This window comes from Pleurodeles waltl, chromosome 3_1, assembly GCF_031143425.1.
Source record: "Pleurodeles waltl isolate 20211129_DDA chromosome 3_1, aPleWal1.hap1.20221129, whole genome shotgun sequence".
Taxonomy (NCBI): domain Eukaryota; kingdom Metazoa; phylum Chordata; class Amphibia; order Caudata; family Salamandridae; genus Pleurodeles; species Pleurodeles waltl.
Genome location: NC_090440.1, coordinates 829722915 through 829746213, shown reverse-complemented (window position 1 = coordinate 829746213; position 23299 = coordinate 829722915). Strand labels below are relative to the sequence as shown.

The window sequence follows — 23299 nt, the reverse complement described above, 5'->3', positions numbered from 1 at the left end:
GGAGGAGCATCCCCGTTGGACTGACTATTTGCCCTCTTTCTCGCTGCACTCACAACAATAGAATCAGGTGGCAATTGTTGAGTGATGAAAAGTGGATCTGATGGTGCAGCTTTATATTTTTTATCCACTCTTGGTGTAAGTACCCTAGCCTTTACTGGCTCTTTAAAAATGTCATCAGCATGTTTTAGCATGCCTGGAAGCATTGGTACTCTTTGAATGTTGGTACTCTTTGACTCCAAAGCAGAAAACCCCAAAACAGGCGTGGCTGTCTGTTCGGTCGAATGCATTTTGGTCTTCTTTGACGCCGAACCTGAGGGCCGGTCGTCAAGATGTAACTTTCGGGTCCTACTATGGCCGGCAAGCAGTGGTGGACCCAAGACCAATTGTGATGACTTTTTGGAATGTTTTTGTTGATGGGAAGGGGCTGGCATACTCACGTTGGGCGTTTGTTAGGTCGACATTGATGCCATCTCCAGCCGACGCGCTCTCTGATCCGTCAGAGTCTTCTTGGAGCAGAAGGATCGGCAGGCCTCATAGGTTTCTTACTTGTGATCGGGAGAGAGGCAGAGGTTGCACACCGAGTGTTGGTCGGTGTAGGGGAACTTAGCGTGGCACCGAGGGCAGAATCAAAATGGAGCCCGATCCATGAGACTGACGCAGTAGGCCCAAGAAGGGTGCGGTCGCCCCCAAAATGGCGTTTAATCGATCCAGACGATACAATCGGATCGAGCGTAGTTAGAAAAACACGTTTGAAAACAATACAGACATTTAAAGGAAAGATAGAGAAGTTCAGATAGTACCGAACTGGGATCTATCAGAGCGAGAGGGAACATGTCCGAACATGGGGTTGGGAGGTTATAGGGTGTTGACCTCAGGGACTGGCTGTTGCAGCCAACCCCCTGCCGTGTGCGGTGCGGGGTTGGATTAACGTATAGTAATTAAAATCACTTTACGTTTAAAAAAAATAATAGAAATTCATTGAAAAAAAAACAAATGTTACAGGGACATTATAGTTAGGCTCTGAATTTACGCATACAAAATGACAGAAATTCAGCAGTTATATTTAAAGGTATTTCAAGTAACCATAACTCACGCCTTAAGAAGTGCGCTGCTAATTACCACAGATATTACAGCACTCATGACAACTTCTATAACGTTATTAAAAATATATATGAAACATTAGCATTATTGAAGAAAAAGCTGTGCATGTAGTGGGGGGGGGATATACTGGAGCAAAGTGAGCATACCCTGACCACAATGGACATGTGGGGGACCACAACACGGACAATATGCTGTGGCACCGGATTCTCGGGTACAGTGGCAGAAGGTCTGTGTGGGCACTAGGGGTGGGTGAAGCAGCCAAATGTCAGGATGGGCTAAGTCCCCATCCCACTGTTTATATGTATTCCTTGTGCATATTATGCTTTCTGCACCCCTCCTCACCTCCCTCCTATTTAGGGCATGGCAGACTGGGAGTAAAATATCCAATCTGGCCCTCCACCCCTCTGGGCAAGCTGAAAGACCGCTGGGCTTTAGGGACGGCAGATTGGGGTAAACCACTCAATCACCCTTGCTAGGACAACAAAAAGAAAATGAGTTACCTGTAACTACAGTTCTCCAGTAATGGTATATTTCATAGATTCACATGATTGAATCAGTCTTCGAAGTGGGAGTCCCACAGTACCTTAAAATAGCAGTATAGAGAAACTTTCCATAGAAAACAATGCCAAAGTGTATTCACTTTACAGCTTATCTGCTTCATTAGAAAAAAACCAAAGTCCAGCCAATCAGGCGACAGCACCTTCTAGAACCCTCACCACAAAAGCACCAGTCTCTCAGATTTTCCAGCACAAGTGGAAGAACTGTAAAGAAGACATAAAGGGAGACTCTATGGGGGAGGGGGAGTCACATGTAAATCTATGAAAGATACCAATATTGGAGAACTGTAGTCACAGGTAACCCATTTTGTTCTCCAGTATTAGATCTTTCATGGATTCACATGCTTGAATCAGAATAGCAAGCAGTTTGAAAATATTATGCATTCCTATATCGTGGATGGTGGAGAGAAATAATAACAGAAAAAACAGCAAAGCAATGATGACAAAAGGAATAATAGTAATAATAAAATAATAAAGTTAATTATATAAACAATGATGATAATAATAATAATAATAATGATGATGATAATAATAATAATAACCATAACAATATGCAAGCATACATTGATCATGAGTGGTGCCCCTTGCATAATCAAAGGGGAGAGAATGAGAACAGAGGCTCACCTTACTGAAATAGATGTCGTAACACAGCCTGCTCGACTAATAGTGCTGAGTGAACGTGTGTACACTCTTCCACGTTGCAGCACAACAAATCTGTTCCACTGGAACTCCTGTGAACAGTGCAACTGAAGGGGACACAGCTCTTGCTGAGTGTGCTTTCATTTGCAGGAAAGAGGTTTTCCAGCAGTAGAATGGCAAAATTGTATTGTTGCCGAAATCCATCTTGCAATGGTTGCTTTTGTAACAGCAGTGTCTTTTTGTGACTGTGTATATGCGACAAACAGCTGCTCTGATTATTGAAAGGGTTTGGTACGATGTAAATAAAATTTGAGACATCTTATGTCTAAAGTATGAAAAGATTGCTCTGCTGGTGCAGTTGGATTTGGAAGGATGTCCACACGACAACAGGTTAGTTAAGATGAAATTGTGAAGGTACCTTTAGAATAAACTTTGGATTCGTTTTTAGTATCACACCTTCACCTATAAATTTGAGGAAAGGCTCTTGGGTTGTGAATGCCTGAATTTACCTCAGACTTCTAGTAGATGTTAAAGCCAACAATGTAGCTATTTCCAGGTAAGAAATTTCAAGTCCACTTTGTAAATTGGCTCAAATGGGGGTTTTATTAATGGAGCAAAGACTATATTTAGATGTCATTCCAGAGGTGGTGAACAGATTGGAGGGAAGACACAGAATAAGCCTTTCATAAACTGTTTGATTATCTTTGTTGAGCAAACCGATGTATTCTGGGAAAAGCGCCTGTATCTGCAAATAGCTGCAAAGTGTACTCTCACAGATGCATGCATGAAATCCTAGCAAGCAAGGGAGAGAAGATAAGGTAAGGTAATAGCTGCTCCAGTGATGCTTTCAGATGGTGTAAGTTTAGTTTTTGACACCATAAACAAAACCTCTTCCATTTTAATCTAAGATTTGTTGGTTGAATCTGCTGTTGCAAGGATATCCTTGCAGTCTTGGGGAATGTCTATACCTTCAAATTCATGCAATTCAGGAGCCATGCATATAATTGAAGAGAGCCTGGATCTGGGTGAAGAATTTGGCCCTGGTTCCTCTTCAGCACAGTCAGTTTGTTGAGGACGGCGAATCGGTTAGGTCTCGGACAGGAGAAGAAGCTCTGTGAACCTGTGTTGCCTGGGCCACCTGGAGGCTATTAGAATTAAACAGCACTTCTCTGCTTCCATCTTTCTGATCACTCTCCGTATCATGGGGATGGGGTGGGGGGGCGGAAGAGCGAATGCAAATATCCCTGACTATAGCACAGAAAGGGCATTCCCCCATGATCCCAGAGTGGGTGCCGACTGGCGTAAAGCCGGTATTTTGTGTTCTTGTTTGTAGCAAAGAGGTCTACTTCTGGTTTGCTCCAAAGGAGAAAGAATTTGTTGAGTTCCACTTCAACAACTCCCATTGTGGCAACTTTCAGTGGATCTGCTGAGTGTGTCTGCCTAAGTGTTGCTTGCACCTGACACAAGTATGGCCTTCAGAGGGATGTTGTATACTGTCAGCCAGTTCCATAGGTGCTGTGCATCTCTGGGGAACACTTGCAACCTTGTGCTTCCTTGTTTGTTTATATAATGTATGCTGGTCATGATGTCCGTTCGTAACAGCACTGCAGATCCTTGTATGAGAGGTAGAAAGGCCTAGAGACTGAGAAAGATGGCTTTGAGTTCCAAATGTTTAATATGCATGGACTTTTGTGAGATGGACCACTTGCCCTCAATTTGTAGATCTTGAAGATGACCACCCCAACCTTCCAGTGAGGCATCTTTAGTGATGATGAAGTCTGGTATAAATGGCAAGAAGAAAAAGGCCCTTGGAGATGTGAGGGATGTGAGTCCACCATTCCAAGGTCTGGATCACCTTTGTAGTTATCGTTATGTGGTGTACAAAGCCTTTGTTTTGGAAGTTCCTCTAGTAAAGGTCACATTTTGAGGCATGCTAAGGGAACAAGGCTGATTGCACAAGACATCATTCCTAGTAAAGAGCTGAATCGACGTAATCAAACGGACCTTCTTTTGGATATCGCTAAAGCAAACTGAATTAATCTGTGTTGCCATTCTAGAGTAAGAAAAGTCTTGTCTTGTTAGGTATTCAGGATAGATGCTAGAAAGATTCTCTTGTTGAGGGACAGTATTTGATTTCTGTAGGTTTAAAGTGAGCCCCAAGATGTGGAGTAGACTTACACAATCTCTTGTGGATTTGGTTGCTAGAGCAGGTGTCCATGCTTTTAGCAACCAAACGTCTAGGTATGGGAAGATTTTGTGACTGCTTGTTCTGAGTGCCGCTGCTACTGGGGCTAGGCATTCGTAAAAATGCGGGGCACTGATTTGAGACGGAAAGGGAGGACCTTGAATTTGTAATGGGTACCATCTATGGTGAAACAGAGAAATTTCCGATGATTTGGGTGTATGGGAATGTGGATATATGCATCCTATAGGTCGAGGGTGGTCATACAATCTCCATGGTTTAGGAGACGCAGATGTCCGTCAGAGTGACCATGCGGAACGATTGCTTTTTGCGGTCTCTTTTGAGCTTTCATAGGTCCAAAATAGGTCTCCATTCTCCTGATTAAAAACAGAATAGAAACCCGTGCCTCTCTGGTTTGATGGTACTACCTCTATCGCTCCTTTTGCTATCAGGGCTTCTTTTAGTAATACGTAAAGATGTGGGTGGAGGTGCCCCTTTTGGTGGCATGTTTGGCGGTTTGTGAGTGAATTCTAGCATATGACCATGGGTTATGAGATCTAGTAACCAGTTGTCTATTGGTATTTCCCGCCATTGTGAAAGACGCTTGAAAATCCTTGAGGTCCTGGTCAGTAGCTGGCACCCGACTGGAATCATTGTTTGCGGACAGTGTCTCTGGACTGAAAAGGACGTCTTCTCTTTCCTGCCTGCTTGTTGTAGGCCACTGACGGCGGCGCACTGTATGGCTGTTGCTGGTATGAAGGTTTGAAGTGCAATTTAAAAGGTTGATGGTAGCCGCCTCTGTATAAGAAAAGACCTCTGCCTCGAGCTCCTTGAAAAAGGGAACCTGCGAAACTGTAGGGTGCACAAGAACTTGTAAGTGTCTGTCAGTTTTGACGGCGAGGAAGGTATCGTCAATGTGCTTTCCAAAAAGTGCCTCTCCATCATATGGCATGTCGAGTATTTTGGATTGAACTAAAGGATGCTGCTTTTAGCCATCCCTGTATGTGCAATGCAGTAGCGCCTGCCAGCTGCTGGAATCCAGTGGAGGAAACATCCATTGCACAATCTATTATTTCTGAGGAGGTGCGCTCCCCTTCCTGGAATATCTTGTGGGCTTCTGATTTTCTGCCCTCCGGAATCAGCTCTAGCAGGGAACCTATGCCTGACCACATTTGTCTGTCATAGCGGCCTAGGACAGCTTATGAATTCGCCGCTCGAATAGTTATGGCAGACATGTTGGAGAAACACTTACTGATGTTATAGAAGCATCTGCCCTCCTTGTCCGGTGGAGTGGTCACTGGTGTAGAAGGATTTCTGGATCACCTCTGCGCTGCTTGCAAAATAACAGAACCAGCTTTAGGATGTCCTGTGAAGCAGGCAGGGGAATCCGCAGGGGCCTTGTATTTCTTATATTTCTGCAGCACGACTGCTGCCATGGTTGCTGGAGTCTTCATTAGTTTAAAGCCCTCTTCCCAGATGTGGTCTATTATTGGTATGGCCCGAATAGACTTCATGACCTGTTCCTTGAAGTCATACAAGAAGCATTCAAAATGCTTTATGGAGGTGGGCAAGGCAAATCGTGTTGCTGCTCTCTCCATCAAATTGTGGGACCCCCCCTCCCCCTCCCCCCAATGTCTTCAGGAGGGGATGCTGAGGGCAGTGGAGAAGGTGTGGGGAGAAGATAATCATCCCATTCATCGTGAGGCGGATGGGTGTCTTGTAACTCGCCTTCTTCTCTATCATCATCATCAGATGATGACTGGTCATCCCTAGGTGGTGCTGCTATTGTCGATGATAGAGTCATTCTTGGTGTAAATGGTGGTGAAAGACGCCTTGGCATTTCTGGAATTAGTGGTGGAGGAGGGGGCGGTGGGGGAAGAAGTGTAGTGTGATGCCTCAGAAAACTGCTTGCGGTAGTCTTGCAACATAGCCTGCAGATCTCAGACCAACTGTGATGGAAGTTGCAGCTCATCCCTTGGGTGTTCTTCATAGGCGGGGTAAGGAGGATACTTATGTGTACGCTGCGGTATAAAATATTCCCCATAATAGGTTTAATTTCCCTCTTCCTCATCATCGTCTTGGTATTTAACCTGTAGCTCGGAAGGACTATGTGCTAGGCCAACCGGACCCTTGTCATCGAAGTCTTGTAGATCAAGTAGAGTACTTGGACGGTATGGCAAGACTTTACTTGGAGAAGTGTCTTGTGGTCTTAGAAAACCTTCACATATGCTGACGGTGTAGCCAACATTGTCGTCGATGAGGGAATGGAAGTCATTGTTGACAGAGGAAGCATCGATGATGATGCTGCAATCGCCAATGAAAGTAAAGACGATGATGGTCTCGTCCACGATGTTGCTGTCAATGATGGTGCTGTCGACGATTGTCTCGTCGACGTTGGCGCCGTTGATGGTGAGTTCTTCATCTACGGAGACGGCAGTTGTTGTACCTGCTGCAGAAGGCCGCACCAATGACACAGCCAATACGGTCGATGACAACAGCATCGTCGACAGGGAAACTCTCAATGAAGGTGTCGAAGTCTGTGATAAAGGCCTCACAGATAGAGTTGAAGGCCCAGACGTGGACGTTTTTAAGGAGAAGTGAATGAATTTATCTTTTTTCTCACTGGCTGATAGCCCATGATGATGAGTCTTTCGGGCTCTTCTAGCAGCCTCAGAGCTGCCCGGGTCATCGGACCTCACCTTTTTATTGAGTATGAGAGGCTGCTTCACTTTCCTCTGTGAACATGTCATGCTGTGGTTTAGATTTTTGTAACCACAAAAGAAGTCTCACCTCTATCTTTCAGGGTCTTGGTAGAAAAAGTTATGCATACCATACAGTCTTTGGGCTTGTGGTCAGGATGGAGGCAGTAAAGTCAGCTTTTACGTGGATCATCCACATGCAACTTCTTCCCACAGGTATTGCAGGATCTGAAGAATCCCTTTTTTTTTTTTTAAAGCATCTGACATCCTGATGCTTGTTAGAAGCTAAAGTAAAGAAAAGTGAGCAGAGCTCTGTGAGGCTCTCTTCACACGACGTGCGGTAGAAAATAGGAGATATTGGAGCTTCTGTGCTGAGGGTTCTAGAGGGTGCTGTTGCCTGATTGGCTGGACTTTGGGTCTTTTCTAACGAAGCAGATAAGCTGTAAAGTGAATACACTTTGGCACTGTTTTCTATAGAAAGTTTCTCTATACTGCTATTTTAAGGTATTGTGGGACTCCCAATTCGACGACAGGGATGATTCAAGCATGTGAATCTATGAAAGCTCCAATACTGGAGAAGACTGTATTTACCCTTAATGGGGTGGGGGCCACTGACGAGCTCAGTGATGGCCCCCATATGGCGCACATCAAGCAGGGATCCATCAGGGAGAGGTATCAATGGAACAGGGACACTCTGCCCTTTCCAATGATACCTCTCCTGTGGAACTGTCACGTTTGTGACAGAGTAACCCGCCCGCCAAACTCTAAATCAGGCCATATGTCTTTTGCTTTACAAACGCATAAAAACCTGTAAAAGCAAATAAAACATATTTAATATCAATCTGGCAAGAACAGAGGGCTTTCGAAATGTAAGATTTTAAACACTACGATACCTCAAATCCTCAACTAACAGTAGAATGCAATTAGCAACTACGATTTTTGCACTCTAAAATTCAACTTGAGTGGTTGCTCTCTTTCAAATGACTTGAATATTACATGGGGATAGTGTTAATGATATACACTAACAACTTGGATGTTTTAGTCTATTATGTAAAGCATCATATTTTTAAATTCTGGTTTTCAATTTTTATATTTAATAATAGTGTTTTGTATATTGTGCTTTTATGGTATTTTGTACCGAAATAAAGCTGAATTGACAGGGGGATATAGTCAAAAACACAACTTAAAGCAGTATTTTATGATCATCTGAAAGTCCCTACTGGTTACATCCCATTTTTCTTTTTGGCATTGTGGCGTCTCATATATTTTCCATGCTACCCCCAAATAACAGCCCTACCATCTGCATGACAGAGCTATTCTGTCAGAAAGCAGAAGCACCATTGTGATGGCTGAAATCATAATGCCATTCTTCATAACCAATGGACTATTATATTTTTTAAAATCTTTTATACTGCTGCCAAATTTAAAAACAAAGTGTGGAAAACTTTCTGGGTGATTCAAATAGTATTTAAAAATATCATCTTCTGCTACTTTCCAAATAACATTGTTCCTTGCTAGTGGTAATACAACATCTTGCCACTGCAGCTAGAGGCCTTTGTTGGATAGGCTTGGTGGTTGCCAAATCTCACCAGCCTAAACATTTCAGGCCTTCAGATGGTAACTGCTTGCTTTCCTCCAAGAAAGCATTTCAAACTTTGCAATATTTAGGACAACTGATTTTATTCACAAGCAAGGTAACTCTGACATCCACCAAATTTTCATCTTCAGGTTGCAAAGATCTATTTTAATCTGGTGTATGACTTGGAAGAATTTTCCTTCTCTAGGTGTTCTATCCAGGCTTTATTCACCAGTTAACAATTTTGGGCTAACTTCAGTTTCACTGTATAGCACTGAGATGACTCTTGCTTGAGATAATTTATATGCAAAATCTGCTTTAAGAACAATACATGCAAAAAACTGTGCAAGCTTCCACAGTTTGTTTTCCTAGGGCACTTTCGCTCACTCCAATTTGGGAAACGTTATTGTCAAACCATCAAAATTTGCAAAGAAAAAGATTTTAATGTCTGGAGTATTTGCATATTGAAATGAGGGTGAAGCATTAATTTTGCTTTTCAAAGCAGTGTACAAAATGTACTTTCTATGAGGGTTTAAGTAGAAGAGACACTGCCACAGACCTAAGTGGCATTCGGCCGATTTGATCTACCATTACTGATTTCAATCCAGACCTCAAAGCCTTCTAGAAGGAGAGCACACAGTCATATAATTATAATGATATCCTTCCCTACTCCACTCTCTAATCTCAATACCCCAACAATGGGTATCAAAAAGTATTGAAAAGGGGTACTGAGATTGTGTATTGATATCAGAGTGGCATTGATGGGTGCAGGTGCTATTTTAAAGGTCGGGTGCGAGTAGTGGAGTTTTAGTGGGGAAGGCAGAGTTGGTGGAGGAGAGGTTTTTTTTTGGGGGGGTGGGGGCGCATGTGCTGCTCCCCAGTTGTGCAGGAGCAAGGCAGGCACTGGCCAGGTGCAGCAGCTGTCTGAAGCATCACACACAACTTCGGTCTATTTTGGCCTGGGATAAGCAGGTCTGGAATTTTTAGACCTGCTAATCCCAGACCTGGACACACCAGAGTTCTAAGAATGGCCCAGAGCAACAGCCCTTCTAGGGATACTGCTCTGTCTCACTCATAATGAGATCCAAACTGAGGTCAAATGTCACCCTTCACTTGCCAAAACAATTCTCTATAATTGGCAAACAGGCACTTCTCATGTGAGTACTCTAATTTAAGTAACCTTAAAAGACTATTTTGTTACCCATTGTTACGAGTTGGGCTAGTTTTATCGATTTGTAAAAGGGGGGTTGCAACGAATCAGTAATTGAATATAGGAGGCGGCATGAAAGCAGCATCTGCCTATTTGGTAGTCCTAGTAGACTCTTTCAATGCTTTGAGACCACAATTGGGGTTGCAAACCAATCACCAGATACAGACACCTAAAAAGTGAAGTCACGAATGAGAAAGATCAAGTTGTCCCCGTGGGACAGCTTTCACTTTGGTAACCATGTTGGACAGCCTCGTGGAGGAGCAAGCAGTGGTCCAAAGACCCACTACTTGTTCCTGCTGATGTGGTCCCAAATAGGGAAATGGGCTGCTTAAAGAAGAAAAAAACAGATGGGGAAAGCAAATGCTAGGATGGTGACCTGCTATCCCTTGCAGGCACCATCAACGATAGGTAATTGTAACCTGCCTAATTTATATTCATTAAGCTGGTCCATTTGCACCTCCATGCAAATGTAAACAATGCTATGTGACCTGTTGGCACAAATGGCACATCGCAAACTGCATTTCCATCAGCAAGTAGGCCACATAGCAAACTGCATTTCGATTTGCGTACAGTCTGCGTTCAGACTTCACATTCTGGTTTGTAAATTGATTTTTGTATATTGGGCTACTAGGTCTGACTTTTGAGGTAGGTAATTGTCAAAACAGGGTTACAGCCTTAGAAATAAAAATAATAGAATAATGCTTTTTGTTAAACGTGTCCCCTTTTTGTATGTACCATAACAATCAAGTCATTTACCTCATTTAAGACATGTTCTCTCATTCGCAGCCTCTCTTCTTCCATTTCTACCATGTCATCCTCTTCATTTTTTGGATCATAAACTTTCTCCAACTGAAAATGAAAAGACAAACAGCTGTCGACACTTACAACAAACAGATTGTGAGAAATATGATTATTTTCACATAAGGGTCCATCAGAATCACCGAGCAAACTTATGTATCAAGAACCTTTAAATTTATAAATGTATCCAGTTGTATATGTACATGATAGTGTTTAAGTATTGCAACCACTGAAATCTACAAAAGAGGTATACTACATTTCTTTGTTTTTCATGATCATTAGACAGTTACGACAGGTATGTCTTTACACAACATTGGGGATCAAAGGTCCATATTATACCCTATGCTCCGGAGGTGTGGAGGGGCAACATGCATGTGCGTCCAATTGCTTTCACTTTTGTTTTACAGAAGGGGTTGCAGATGCTTCTGCGGCCCCTTCTGTAATACAAATAAGACTGGCACACGTAGCACTGATGTGATCCTAAAGGGCCCCATCTGGGCCAGGATCTTGATTTATCTTGTTTCAGAGACCACCAGGCCCTTTTTCAGGGTACAGTTTTGCTGTTGCTTTTCCAGGTAACAGGTGATTTTAACATTTAGGTTGACCAGTTATTAGCTTTGGATACCTCCAATACCCCGCACTTAACTCAGCATTTCCCAACTTGACACATTACAAGGGTTTGGCGCATTAGATTTAATTTTGGATCCACTTGACCAAATCAGCTTTCTCTACTTTTGCCCCTCTGGTTTAGTCTGATTGTTATGTTATGTCACTGTAGTCAGCCAGAAGCTTCCACAATATTAGTCTTATGTCTCCTCCTCCTCTAATTCAGCCTTAAAAAGACATGTTCTTAACTGAAAGCAACACACCTGGAAGCTTTGAGCCTTCGAAATCAGCCTTCTTTCTGCCTACGTATGTCTGAGGAAGTAAATTGGACTCACTCCCACTTTAAAGCCTTCATTCAGCTATCACCACCTGCTTTCTGCCTCTAGGTTTAATCAAAATCTTTGCAACTCTAAACTTCACTGAAATGAAATGAAGAAGAAAAAAAACTGGCTGAGGCATTACTCTCCATCCAAGAGATAACAGCATCGCTTTATTCTTCACAGTTAAAAAAAATCAAGTTGTTTGTGCTAAGTTTTATGCCATGCACATTAAAACGGGTTCTAATATTAACTGAGAAATCACCAAAATTGATAATTCCCTTTCTAACTTTCCTGTTGCAATTAGTTCTACCCTCTCAGTGCCTTTGTGATGCATTTTGTCCGTATTTTCACGATAAAGTTGGAATATCTTCTCTAATATGTACTCGGTAATGTGATGATGAGTATTCTTCCAAATAATAAAAGTCCAAAAGCACTCCACACAATCAAGGTAGATTCGATTTCAGTCTTCATTATTTTTTTTTAATAATCTAGTACATCAATTTGTCCATTTCAGACAACTCATTAACAGCCCACATGTTTCGAACCAACATGGATCTTCCAAACGCAATAATGATGATAGTACCTTCAATCTAACTTGTATGAAAATAGCATAAATTGTGCCATCCAAAGGTCATTAGTCATATCATCTCATATCAATCGTTATAGGTATGTTATATTATAGTGCCATATTAGGTCTAGTAAACCTATTAGTCCACTGTACTGCATCTCACATGAGCATCACTCAGTTTGTCTGGCCAACTGTTTGCAGAAGGTTGCTCTACTTTTCAAATGCTACCGCTAGCATTGCTCTGATGATCTGGCTGCAGGTGAAAATCGGATGAGGTTTATTTCATGTAAGCTCTGCTAAATGCTTTACTGGAGCAAATGGAAAGTCTGGATTTTTCTTTTTTTGCCAACTGTTTCATTGAAAGATTTTTGTTCTTCATGTCTCTCAGCATGTAAGTAAGACCAAGCCACACACAATATATAACTCAAGATAATACTGGATTTCGTGGTAATGGATTTTACTTTGGAAAGTTTTTTTTATGAGCATTACGTTTTCAGGCTTCATTTTACTTTATGAAGAACTACACGTTATAAATGTTGCGTAGCTGTTTCATGATTCACCATGGGCCCAATGGAATTGAGGGGTGGTGACTGGCGGTATCCATTTGGCGTGATGCAACTGATGATGCCTGGACAAGTAAGTCTTGGGTATTTGTCATCACTGGACTCTTTAAGAGTAGGGGCAACGTAGAGTCAAGAAATCCACTGAACACCCCTAGTATCATCCTTAGTATGATGATCGGTCTAGTTCAACATCCAGAGAGTACAGTTTCTAAAGAGTTAACAATATGCCTCAGGATCAAACAGACAGGAAATGCTTAAGATGTGTTGGAACCTGCAAATATGTGACTGTTAACTTTTCAAATAACTTGGAATAATCGATCTGACCTGACACCAAGAGTCAAATTAACAAACGATTCATAATGAAAATGTCACTTACCCAGTGTACATCTGTTCGTGGCATCAGTCGCAGTAGATTCGCATGTTCTGCAATAGCTCGCCATCTGGTGTTGGGCCGGAGTGTTACAAGTTGTTTTTCTTCGAAGAAGTCTTTCGAGTCACGGGACCGAGTGACTCCTCCTTTTGTCTCCATTGCGCATGGGCGTCGACTCCATCTTCGATTGTTTTTCCCCGCAGAGGGTGAGGTAGGAGTTGAATTGTAGTAATAGTGCCCATGCAATGGAGTGACTAAGTATGCACCTATTTAAGGTTGAGATGATACATATATAAATAATTGAAGGTAACTTCCAAACTGCTACAGGCTCCCGGGGAGGCGGGTGGGCACATGCGAATCTACTGCGACTGATGCCACAAACAGATGTACACTGGGTAAGTGACATTTTCAGTTCGATGGCATCTGTCGCTGTAGATACGCATGTTCTGCATAGACTAGTAAGCAGTTATTTCCCCAAAAGCGGTGGATCAGCCTGTAGGAGTGGAAGTAGTCTGAAATAATGTCCTTAATACGGCTTGACCTACTGTGGCTTGTTGTGCGGATAACACGTCTACACAGTAGTGCTTGGTGAATGTGTGAGGCGTAGACCATGTGGCTGCCTTACATATTTCTTGCATTGGGATGTTTCCTAGAAAGGCCATGGTAGCACCTTTCTTTCTGGTTGAGTGTGCCCTTGGTGTAATGGGCAGCTGTCGTTTAGCTTTAAGGTAGCAGATTTGGATGCATTTAACTATCCATCTGGCTATACCTTGTTTTGAAATTGGGTTTCCTGCATGAGGTTTTTGAAATGCAATAAAGAGTTGTTTAGTCTTTCTGATGTTCTTTGTTCTGTCAATGTAATACATCAATGCTCTTTTGACATCTAATGTATGTAGTGCCCTTTCAGCTACGGTATCTGGCTGTGGAAAGAACACTGGAAGTTCCACTGTTTGATTTAGATGGAACGGTGAAATAACCTTTGGCAAAAATTTAGGATTGGTCCTTAGGACGACTTTATTTTTGTGTAGTTGTATAAAAGGTTCCTGTATAGTAAACGCCTGAATCTCGCTTACTCTTCTCAGGGAAGTAATGGCGATGAGAAATGCCACCTTCCAGGTTAGGAACTGTATGTCGCAGGAGTGCATGGGTTCAAAAGGTGGACCCATAAGTCTAGTTAGGACAACATTTAGGTTCCATGAAGGAACAGGTAGTGTTCTTGGTGGTATAATTCTCCTAAGGCCCTCCATGAATGCTTTAATGACTGGTATTTTATATAGGGAAGTTGAATAGGTAGTCTGCAGGTATGCAGATATTGCTGCAAGGTGAATCTTAATGGAAGAGAAAGCTAGGTTAGATTTTTGTAAGTGAAGCAAGTAACCCACTACATGTTCTGGAGTTGTGTGTAATGGTTGTATTTGATTAATATGGCAGTAGCAAACAAACCTCTTCCATTTACTTGCATAGCAGTGCCTGGTGGATGGCCTTCTTGCTTGTTTTATGACTTCCATACATTCTTGGGTAAGTTGTAAGTGCCCGAATTCCAGGATTTCAGGAGCCAGATTGCTAGATTCAGCGATGCTGGATCTGGGTGTCTGATCTTTTGGTTGTGCTGTGTCAACAGATCTGGCCTGTTGGGCAATTTGATGCAGGGTACCACTGATAGGTCTAGCAGCGTTGTGTACCAGGGTTGCCTTGCCCAAGTTGGTGCTATCAATATGAGTTTGAGTTTGCTTTGACTGGGTTTGTTTACCAGGTAAGGAAGGAGAGGGAGAGGAGGAAAAGCGTAAGCAAATATCCCTGACCAGTTCATCCATAGGGCATTGCCTTGGGATTGTTTGTGTGGGTATCTGGATGCGAAGTTTTGGCATTTTGCGTTCTCCCTTGTCGCAAACAAGTCTATCTGAGGTGTTCCCCAGAGTTTGAAATAAGTGTTCAGAATTTGGGGGTGAATTTCCCATTCGTGGACCTGTTGGTGATCTCGAGAGAGATTGACTGCGAGTTGATTTTGTATCCCTGGTATAAACTGTGCAATTAGGCGAATTTGGTTGTGAATTGCCCAATGCCAATTTTTTTGTGCTAGCAGGCTTAACTGCGTGGAGTGCGTCCCTCCCTGCTTGTTTAGATAATACATTGTTGTCATGTTGTCTGTTTTGACGAGAATGTATTTGTGAACTATTATTGGTTGGAAAGCTTTTAGTGCTTGAAAAACTGCTAGAAGTTCTAGGTGATTGATATGCAGTTTTGTTTGATGTACGTTCCATTGTCCTTGTATGCTGTGTTGATCGAGGTGTGCTCCCCACCCTGTCATGGAAGCATCTGTTGTTATTACGTATTGTGGCACTGGGTCTTGGAAAGGCCGCCCCTTGTTTAAATTTATGTTGTTCCACCACAGAAGCGAGAGGTAAGTTTGGCGGTCTATTAACACCAGATCTAGAAGGTGACCCTGTGCTTGAGACCACTGTGATGCTAGGCATTGTTGTAAGGGCCTCATGTGCAGTCTTGCGTTTGGGACAATGGCTATGCATGATGACATCATGCCTAGGAGTTGTAATACCATCTTTGCCTGTATCTTTTGTGTTGGATACATGCGTTGTATGATGGTGTTGAAATTTTGAATTCTTTGTGGACTTGGAGTGGCTACTCCTTTTGATGTGTCTATTATGGCTCCCAGGTATTGTTGTACCTTGCGTGGCAGAATTTTGGATTTTGTGAAATTGACGGTGAACCCTAGTTTGAAGAGGGTTTGTATGATATGATTTGTGTGATTTGAGCACTCTATTAACGAATGGGCCTTGATTAGCCAGTCGTCTAGATATGGGAACACATGTATTTGCTGCCTTCTTATGTGTGCTGCGACTACTGCTAGACATTTGGTAAAGACTCTTGGTGCGGTTGTTAATCCGAAAGGCAGTACCTTGAATTGGTAATGTATTCCTTTGAATACAAACCTTAGGTATTTCCTGTGCGATGGGTGTATTGGTATATGGAAATAAGCATCCTTGAGGTCTAAAGTTGCCATGTAGTCGTGCAGTTTTAGCAATGGCAATACTTCTTGTAGTGTGACCATGTGGAAGTGGTCTGATTTGATGAAAGTGTTCACTACTCTGAGGTCTAGGATTGGTCTCAGCGTTTTGTCCTTCTTTGGTATCAGAAAGTACAGTGAGTAAACTCCTGTGTTTATTTGTGTGTTTGGCACTAATTCGATTGCATTCTTTTGCAATAGTGCCTGCACTTCTATCTCCAGGAGATTGGAATGGTGTGTTGTTAAATTTTGTGCTTTTGGTGGTATGTTTGGAGGGAATTGTAGAAATTCTATGCAATAACCATGTTGGATAATTGCTAGAACCCAAGTGTCTGTAGTGATTTCCTCCCATGCTTTGTAATAATGACCTATTCTTCCCCCCACTGGTGTTGTGTGGAGGGGGTGAGTGACATGTGAGTCATTGTTTAGTAGTAGGGGTTTTGGGGCTTTGAAATCTCCCTCTATTTCTAGGGAATTGCCCTCCTCTATATTGTCCCCGAAAACCTCCTCTATACTGTCCCTGGTAAGTGGACGGTGTTGCTTGTGAGGTGCTGGCTTGAGTGCTTTGACCCCGAAACCCCCCTCGAAAGGGCGTTTTACGGAATGTGCTGTAATTCCCTCTGCTCTGCGGGGAGTAGAGTGCGCCCATGGCTTTGGCAGTGTCCGTATCTTTTTTGAGTTTCTCAATCGCTGTGTTCACTTCTGGACCGAACAGTTCTTTTTCATTAAAAGGCATATTGAGAACTGCTTGTTGAATCTCTGGTTTAAATCCAGACGTTCGGAGCCATGCATGCCTTCTGATAGTTACAGATGTATTAATTGTCCGTGCAGCTGTATCTGCAGCGTCCATGGAGGAACGTATCTGGTTGTTGGAGATGGTCTGTCCCTCCTCAACCACTTGTTTTGCCCTATTTTGGAAGTCCTTGGGCAGATGTTCAATGAGATGTTGCATCTCGTCCCAGTGGGCTCTGTCATAGCGCGCAAGTAGTGCCTGGGAGTTCGCGATGCGCCACTGGTTTGCAGCTTGTGCTGCGACTCTCTTACCAGCTGCATCGAACTTGCGGCTTTCTTTATCTGGGGGTGGTGCATCTCCAGATGTGTGAGAGTTGGCCCTTTTCCTAGCTGCTCCTACAACAACAGAGTCTGGTGGCAGCTGTGTAGTGATGAAAACCGGGTCCGTAGGAGGCGGCTTATACTTTTTTTCCACCCTTGGTGTGATTGCCCTACTTTTGACCGGCTCCTTAAATATGTCTTTTGCGTGCCGGAGCATACCAGGGAGCATAGGCAGGCTTTGGTAGGAGCTGTGGGTGGAGGAGAGTGTGTTGAACAAGAAATCATCCTCGACCTGTTCTGAGTGGAGGCTTACGTTGTGAAATTGTGCTGCTCTAGCCACCACCTGAGAGTACGCGGTGCTGTCTTCTGGTGGAGATGGCTTTGTAGGGTATGCCTCCGGGCTGTTATCTGACACTGGGGCGTCGTATAGGTCCCATGCGTCCTGATCTTGGTCACCCTGGCTCATGGTGGTGTGAGCTGGGGAGTGTGATGGAGTTTGTGCTGGTGAAACGTTAATCACGGGCGGAGGAGAGGGTGGTGGTGTAACTCTTTTCACCACTTTTGGTTGTGGTGCTTGTTCCGTCTGGAACTCCAACCTTCTCTTTCTCCTAATGGGGGGAAGGGTGCTTATTTTTCCTGTCCCCTGCTGAATGAAGATACGCTTTTGCGTATGGTCCACATCAGTTGCTTGTAGCTCTTCCTCAAACCTATGCTTTTGCATTTGGGAGGTTAGCGAGTGCTCTTCTGTATAAGAGCCTGAAGCTGGGTCGCTTGCAGTTTGTTTCGGCATCAAAACTTTGTCTGCGTGTTTTTTCGGCTCCGAGGTGACTTTTTTCCTTTTCGGGGCCGAAACCTCTCGGCGTCGATCTGTTTCGGTGCCGCTGTCTCGGCGTCGAGCCGTGTCCACACCGGCATCTCGGTGTTGAGGCTTGTCTCCAGCCCTTTCTCGGTCCCGAGAAGGCTGCGTGCCGGTGTCTCGACCGGAGTCGGACGATCTCGGCACTGTTTGGGCCTTTTTCGGTGCCGACGGTCGGTCACCGAATTTATGGGTCGAGCCATGGCCTGGTGGCAGTGGCGTCCCCTGGGCCTTGTAAATGTTTCTTTGTGTGGTTTTCGACGTCTTACTCACGGTTTGTGTATCGTCGAATCCTTCGGAGTCTGAGTCTTGGATCGAGAAGGTACCTTCTTCCTGATCCTCGAACTCCCGTTGGGCTGTCGGTGCAGACGCCATTTGAAGTCTTCTGGCTCGACGGTCTCGGAGTGTTTTTCGGGACCGGAACGCACGACAGGCCTCGCAGGTGTCTTCGCTGTGCTCAGGTGACAGGCACAGGTTGCAGACCAAGTGTTGGTCTGTGTAGGGGTATTTATTGTGGCATTTGGGGCAGAAACGGAACGGGGTCCGTTCCATCGGCGTTCTTCAGCACGCGGTCGGGCCGACCAGGCCCCGACGGAGGATCGAAAAACTACCCCGAAGGGCACCGGAGCTCTTCGATCTTCGATGCGGTGTGGAATCTAAGTACGCCGATCCCGAACGCAACAATACCGACGAAAATCTTCCGAAATTAGCTAATTTTCCGTTCCGAAACTCGGAGCGACAGGAACACGTCCGAACCCGATGGCGGAAAAAAAACAATCGAAGATGGAGTCGACGCCCATGCGCAATGGAGACAAAAGGAGGAGTCACTCGGTCCCGTGACTCGAAAGACTTCTTCGAAGAAAAACAACTTGTAACACTCCGGCCCAACACCAGATGGCGAGCTATTGCAGAACATGCGAATCTACAGCGACAGATGCCATCGAACACATGGTTATGATGGTTGTATGGCAATACTATTACCAGCAGTCATTATTGTTTTATTCTGAAGATGCTCATTAATTCTGGGGCAACCTTTGACTGTCTGAAACAAGCTGCAGCCATGGAATACACAGTCAGAGACAGAAAACGTCACCCGCACCTCTAAGACTTGATTTGCCATATTATGCAAAGGCCAGGGAAGTGAAGTGGCTAGATATAAAGGCATCAATGTGAATAACCTCATTTTTATTTTGGTTACTGGAAGAAGTCATAATAGTCTTAGTACTGCACTAAGGTGCTCTCTTTTCTCATTCTTTAAGTAGGAAAAACAAGAGCTATCAATTCATAAAAATGTTGTATACCAATAGTGTGGCTATTAATTATCTGGAGCAGGACTGGCTCTAGGGAAAGGAGATTCTGCACTGACACCTAATGTGACACCAGATGTTTGGCACATGATAGGCCCACAAAACCATAAAATAAGGCCAATTTGCCAGGGAAGATTCGTCAAAATGTTGCTTTGTCTACACTGCCAGCAACATTTGCGTTATCCTGCCGATGTATTACTTTTGGTCCACAGCTTTACCTAAGTCAATGTACAAATTTACAGGGAATGGTGTAACAACCAGTTTTGATTAAACATGTTTTACCGCTGTCAGAATAAAGAACATATTTCAGTGAAGGTAGCCTGGAAAAGAATACATCCAGATAAACATTTGCATTCAATTTACCTCTTTGGTAAAAAGAGCTTCTAACTCTTGTTCATCCAGGAATCCATCTCCATTTGAATCTATCAAAGTTAAAAATTCTGGTTATTAAAGGTTTCTGAAAACAAATAAATGGAAATGTTAGAAGTTATATATCTATTTCTTCACATTTATGAATACCGTTTAGACATCAAACATTAGGTAAAATAGTGCCTAATAAAATAGCAAGACAAAGAGAAAGTATCTGTGTTTGTGCACATTTGTGGTTCTTGGTGACAAACTAAACACTAGTTGCTCAGCTCAAGAAAGGCTTAAAATTACAGTCCACTTACGCTAGAATACTATCTACCTGTGTCCTCTGTTCCTAGACCTTGTCTACCCTAATTTTTAGCGATTACTGGTAAGGCCAAACGGTTTGATGCTGGCACTCAAATGCCGACAAAAGGAATAACAAATTGCCTGCTGCAGTGAAAACCAATTAAAGAATGCTTTGTGTGGACAACACAAGAATGAAATAAACAATTACATGAGTGTGAATATGCATTCCAATGAAGGTAGTAAATAAGAAGTAGGGAAGTCTAAACACTCCAGTGGACTGATTCAAGATGTGATATATCTTCTAGTGGTAAAAGGTTTCTGAGCATAAGTCGATGTCTGAGGATGCTGAACCAATAAGTTATATATATAGAGCACAATACGTTCACCAGGAATAGTGTGAGTACCATTAAAAGTCAAATCTAAAAGGAAGTATTAGTAAAAAATGTTTTTCATTTGAATGGCCCACAACATACAATCTCATAATCAACCAGTCAATTTTAGGTAAATGCTAAGGACCACTTTAGCAGTCTGTTGTTTTCAATGCACAAAGTAGGCTTAGAGAAAGCCTCTTGCTTGTGAGTGCATAGCTTTGTTGTCTATTTCAGTTGCTGTTTCCTGATCCAATAAGTCTTCCTCCCCATTATTGTGTTTGTCCTGGCCAAGAGCCACTGTTGATGATCCTTGGATCCTTGCATTCAGGGAACTATCTTTTTCTTAAAGCACTCCATGAGAGTGCATGTGGTTCTTGCGCTCACTCGTGTGCTTCTTCCATCTCATCTTCACTTGGACACCACTTCACCCTTCTACATTTGCTTCCACCAATTCCTCCACTAGCTCCCCCACTGCTTCCCCACTCCTCGCTGCTTCCCCCCCCTTTTTTTTTTTATATATATATATTTTTTTTAATAACACCCCCTTCCCTGGCTCCTCTGTTCCCACCCCCCCCACCATATCCTGCTTGTTGCCCCCCAACTCAATTTTCTCTTTTTTATTTTAAACTTTCTTGAACCTTTCTGCACTGCCAGCTCCTGTGCCTCCTAAAAAGGGTTTTTACCCATTTCAACATGGCGACTCACAAGTGTGCATGAACGTGAGGAGAGCACCAAGAAATTGTGCGTGAAGCCAGTTTTAAATGGATTTGTTAAAATATTACAATTCTATTTAAAAATAGCCCCTGCAGACGTGGTATGCAACACAAAAACACTACAATGCCAAAGGTTTTAATAACAAGATTATATAGCCTTTTTCAATGGTTTTAGTTTTTCTAATGTAAAAGCTGTGTCACGCTTTTTCAAATTTAACGGCTTAAAGTTACCACTGAGTAGCCGCCATCTATCTCCCTTCGTTTTATTCTCTGACACATTTGAAACTGAAGTGAGTGGCACGCATTGCCAAGCGAACAAAACAAGTTTACTTTTGGAAAGGGACTGGGAAGTGGAAGCTCAATTAAACTCAATCAAATGACTGAAGCACTTCACTAAAAAAGCCTCCACTAATATTTATTTTCTACATTTAGAAAGGACCAGTCATTAATCTTCAACAGAGCCAAAATGGTTAGACAGAGATTTTCTGAAATGTGTAGAGAAAAGCATTCACCCCAAAGCAAGGACAAATAAGGAATACAGTTATTCAACACACTCAAACTGACAGCAACTGGGATACATTAATAAAAAGAATACTTTAAATATGCCTTTTTGCTGGCCCACTAGCCTAAAGAGCTGTTACGAACTTGCACAATTCAAGACTGAGGGGGTCATTCGGACTTTAGCGGTCCTTTCACAGCACTGCCAAAGCTGCTGCAGGCCAAAGACCACCAGTACTGGAGGTCTTTTGCCCGCCATATTAGGAATGTTCTGCTGGGCCAGCGGACGAAAACATAGTTTTCGCCTGCTGGCCTAGCAGAACACTCACCACAACATTGACGCCGGCTCAATTGAGCCGGCGGAAATGTTGTGGTGCGTTGGGTGCAGCAGCACCCGTCGCAGATTTCACTGCCCGTAATTCAGGCAGTGAAATGCGCAGTGGGGCTGTGCATGGGGCCCTTGCCAAGTTCATGGGCATAGCAAGGGCCCCCAGGGCCCCAGACACACCCATTCCACCAGCTTTTCCATGGCGGAGAGACTCGCAATCCCCAGGGTGGATTGCAACCGCTAGGACCACCAGGCTGGCTGCAGTCTGGCGGTGTTGGTGGTTGGACTGTGGTCGCCACGGTCAGAAAAATGGGGCCGTTGGCCTGCCCTGTCTGCGGCAGTCTGTACTGCCACTGCAGCCACCAGGGTCAGAATGACCCTCTGAGTCATGTCCTCTTCACACATTGCATTTTTTTTTAAATATCAAGAATTGAAAATTTACTGTGGATTCAAACTAAAAAAGTATTTAAGGAGATTGTTTTGATGGCATCACTGAATAACAATCTTGTTGCACCCTCTGGAAGTATGGGTTCGCTTCAGTAGAATTCAGCAACTTAAGGTCTGTCATCACTTGCAAGGATCAACAGACCAACAACTACTAAGTAGGTCCTGTTCACTTACCAGTCATGTAACCAGAATCTCAGTTTATACAGGACAGTAAGACTATTCTTGCACGAAACATCAAATATGCTTGTTACATATTTATATATAACTTATGTATTTTATTTTGAATTTTATGTGCTTAGTAAATGAGACCATGATGGACAGTCAGCTTTTAAATAAAATATGTTCATGTTGTGCTGCAAAATGCAGGTATTGAGGAAAAAGTTTAGATTTTTGAGATTTTGCTTTATTTATCATTGCAGGAGTGCCAAGGCCTACAACATAAAATACATCAGAACAGGAATAAAGTGAAAACTACATCAGAAAACTCCAAACCAATTTAGAAAAATAAAGTAAATTTGAATGAATAAAATCACACAAAACAAATTAAATCCTATCAGTAGGACCAAAGTTATACATTTAAATATTTTTAACTGCGGATATCTAATGGGGTAAGACCAGGTCAAAGTTAAGGATGGCCACAATGGAGCACAAGTCAGACACAGTAGGTGGATTGGGTACAGCCTCTGCTTACATTCCCACTTAGAAAGATTTCAGAAAAGTTCTTGAAGCAGGCTGTGTCAGAGGAGGAGTTTATCATAGAGGAGCTGCTGGACAAGATCATGGTAAAGATATTTACCTTCAAACTTAGCTGATTTATTTGGAAGTCTGATTCCTCCAGCGGGACAAGGCTGCAGTCTA

General features: G+C 43.2%; 1 protein-coding gene across 2 annotated transcripts in view; it reads right to left on the bottom strand.

Annotated features, from left to right (window-relative positions):
* NUCB2 (nucleobindin 2) overlaps window positions 1–23299 on the bottom strand; it is a 467074-nt gene that overhangs the window by 207648 nt on the left and 236127 nt on the right. For both annotated transcript variants that reach the window (XM_069223731.1, XM_069223732.1), the window contains exons 8-9: window positions 19791–19849; window positions 10721–10813 (exon numbers count right to left, since the gene is read on the bottom strand). In XM_069223731.1, the coding sequence (XP_069079832.1) occupies window positions 10721–10813; window positions 19791–19849 (152 nt within the window). The remainder of the gene's footprint in view (window positions 1–10720; window positions 10814–19790; window positions 19850–23299) is intronic.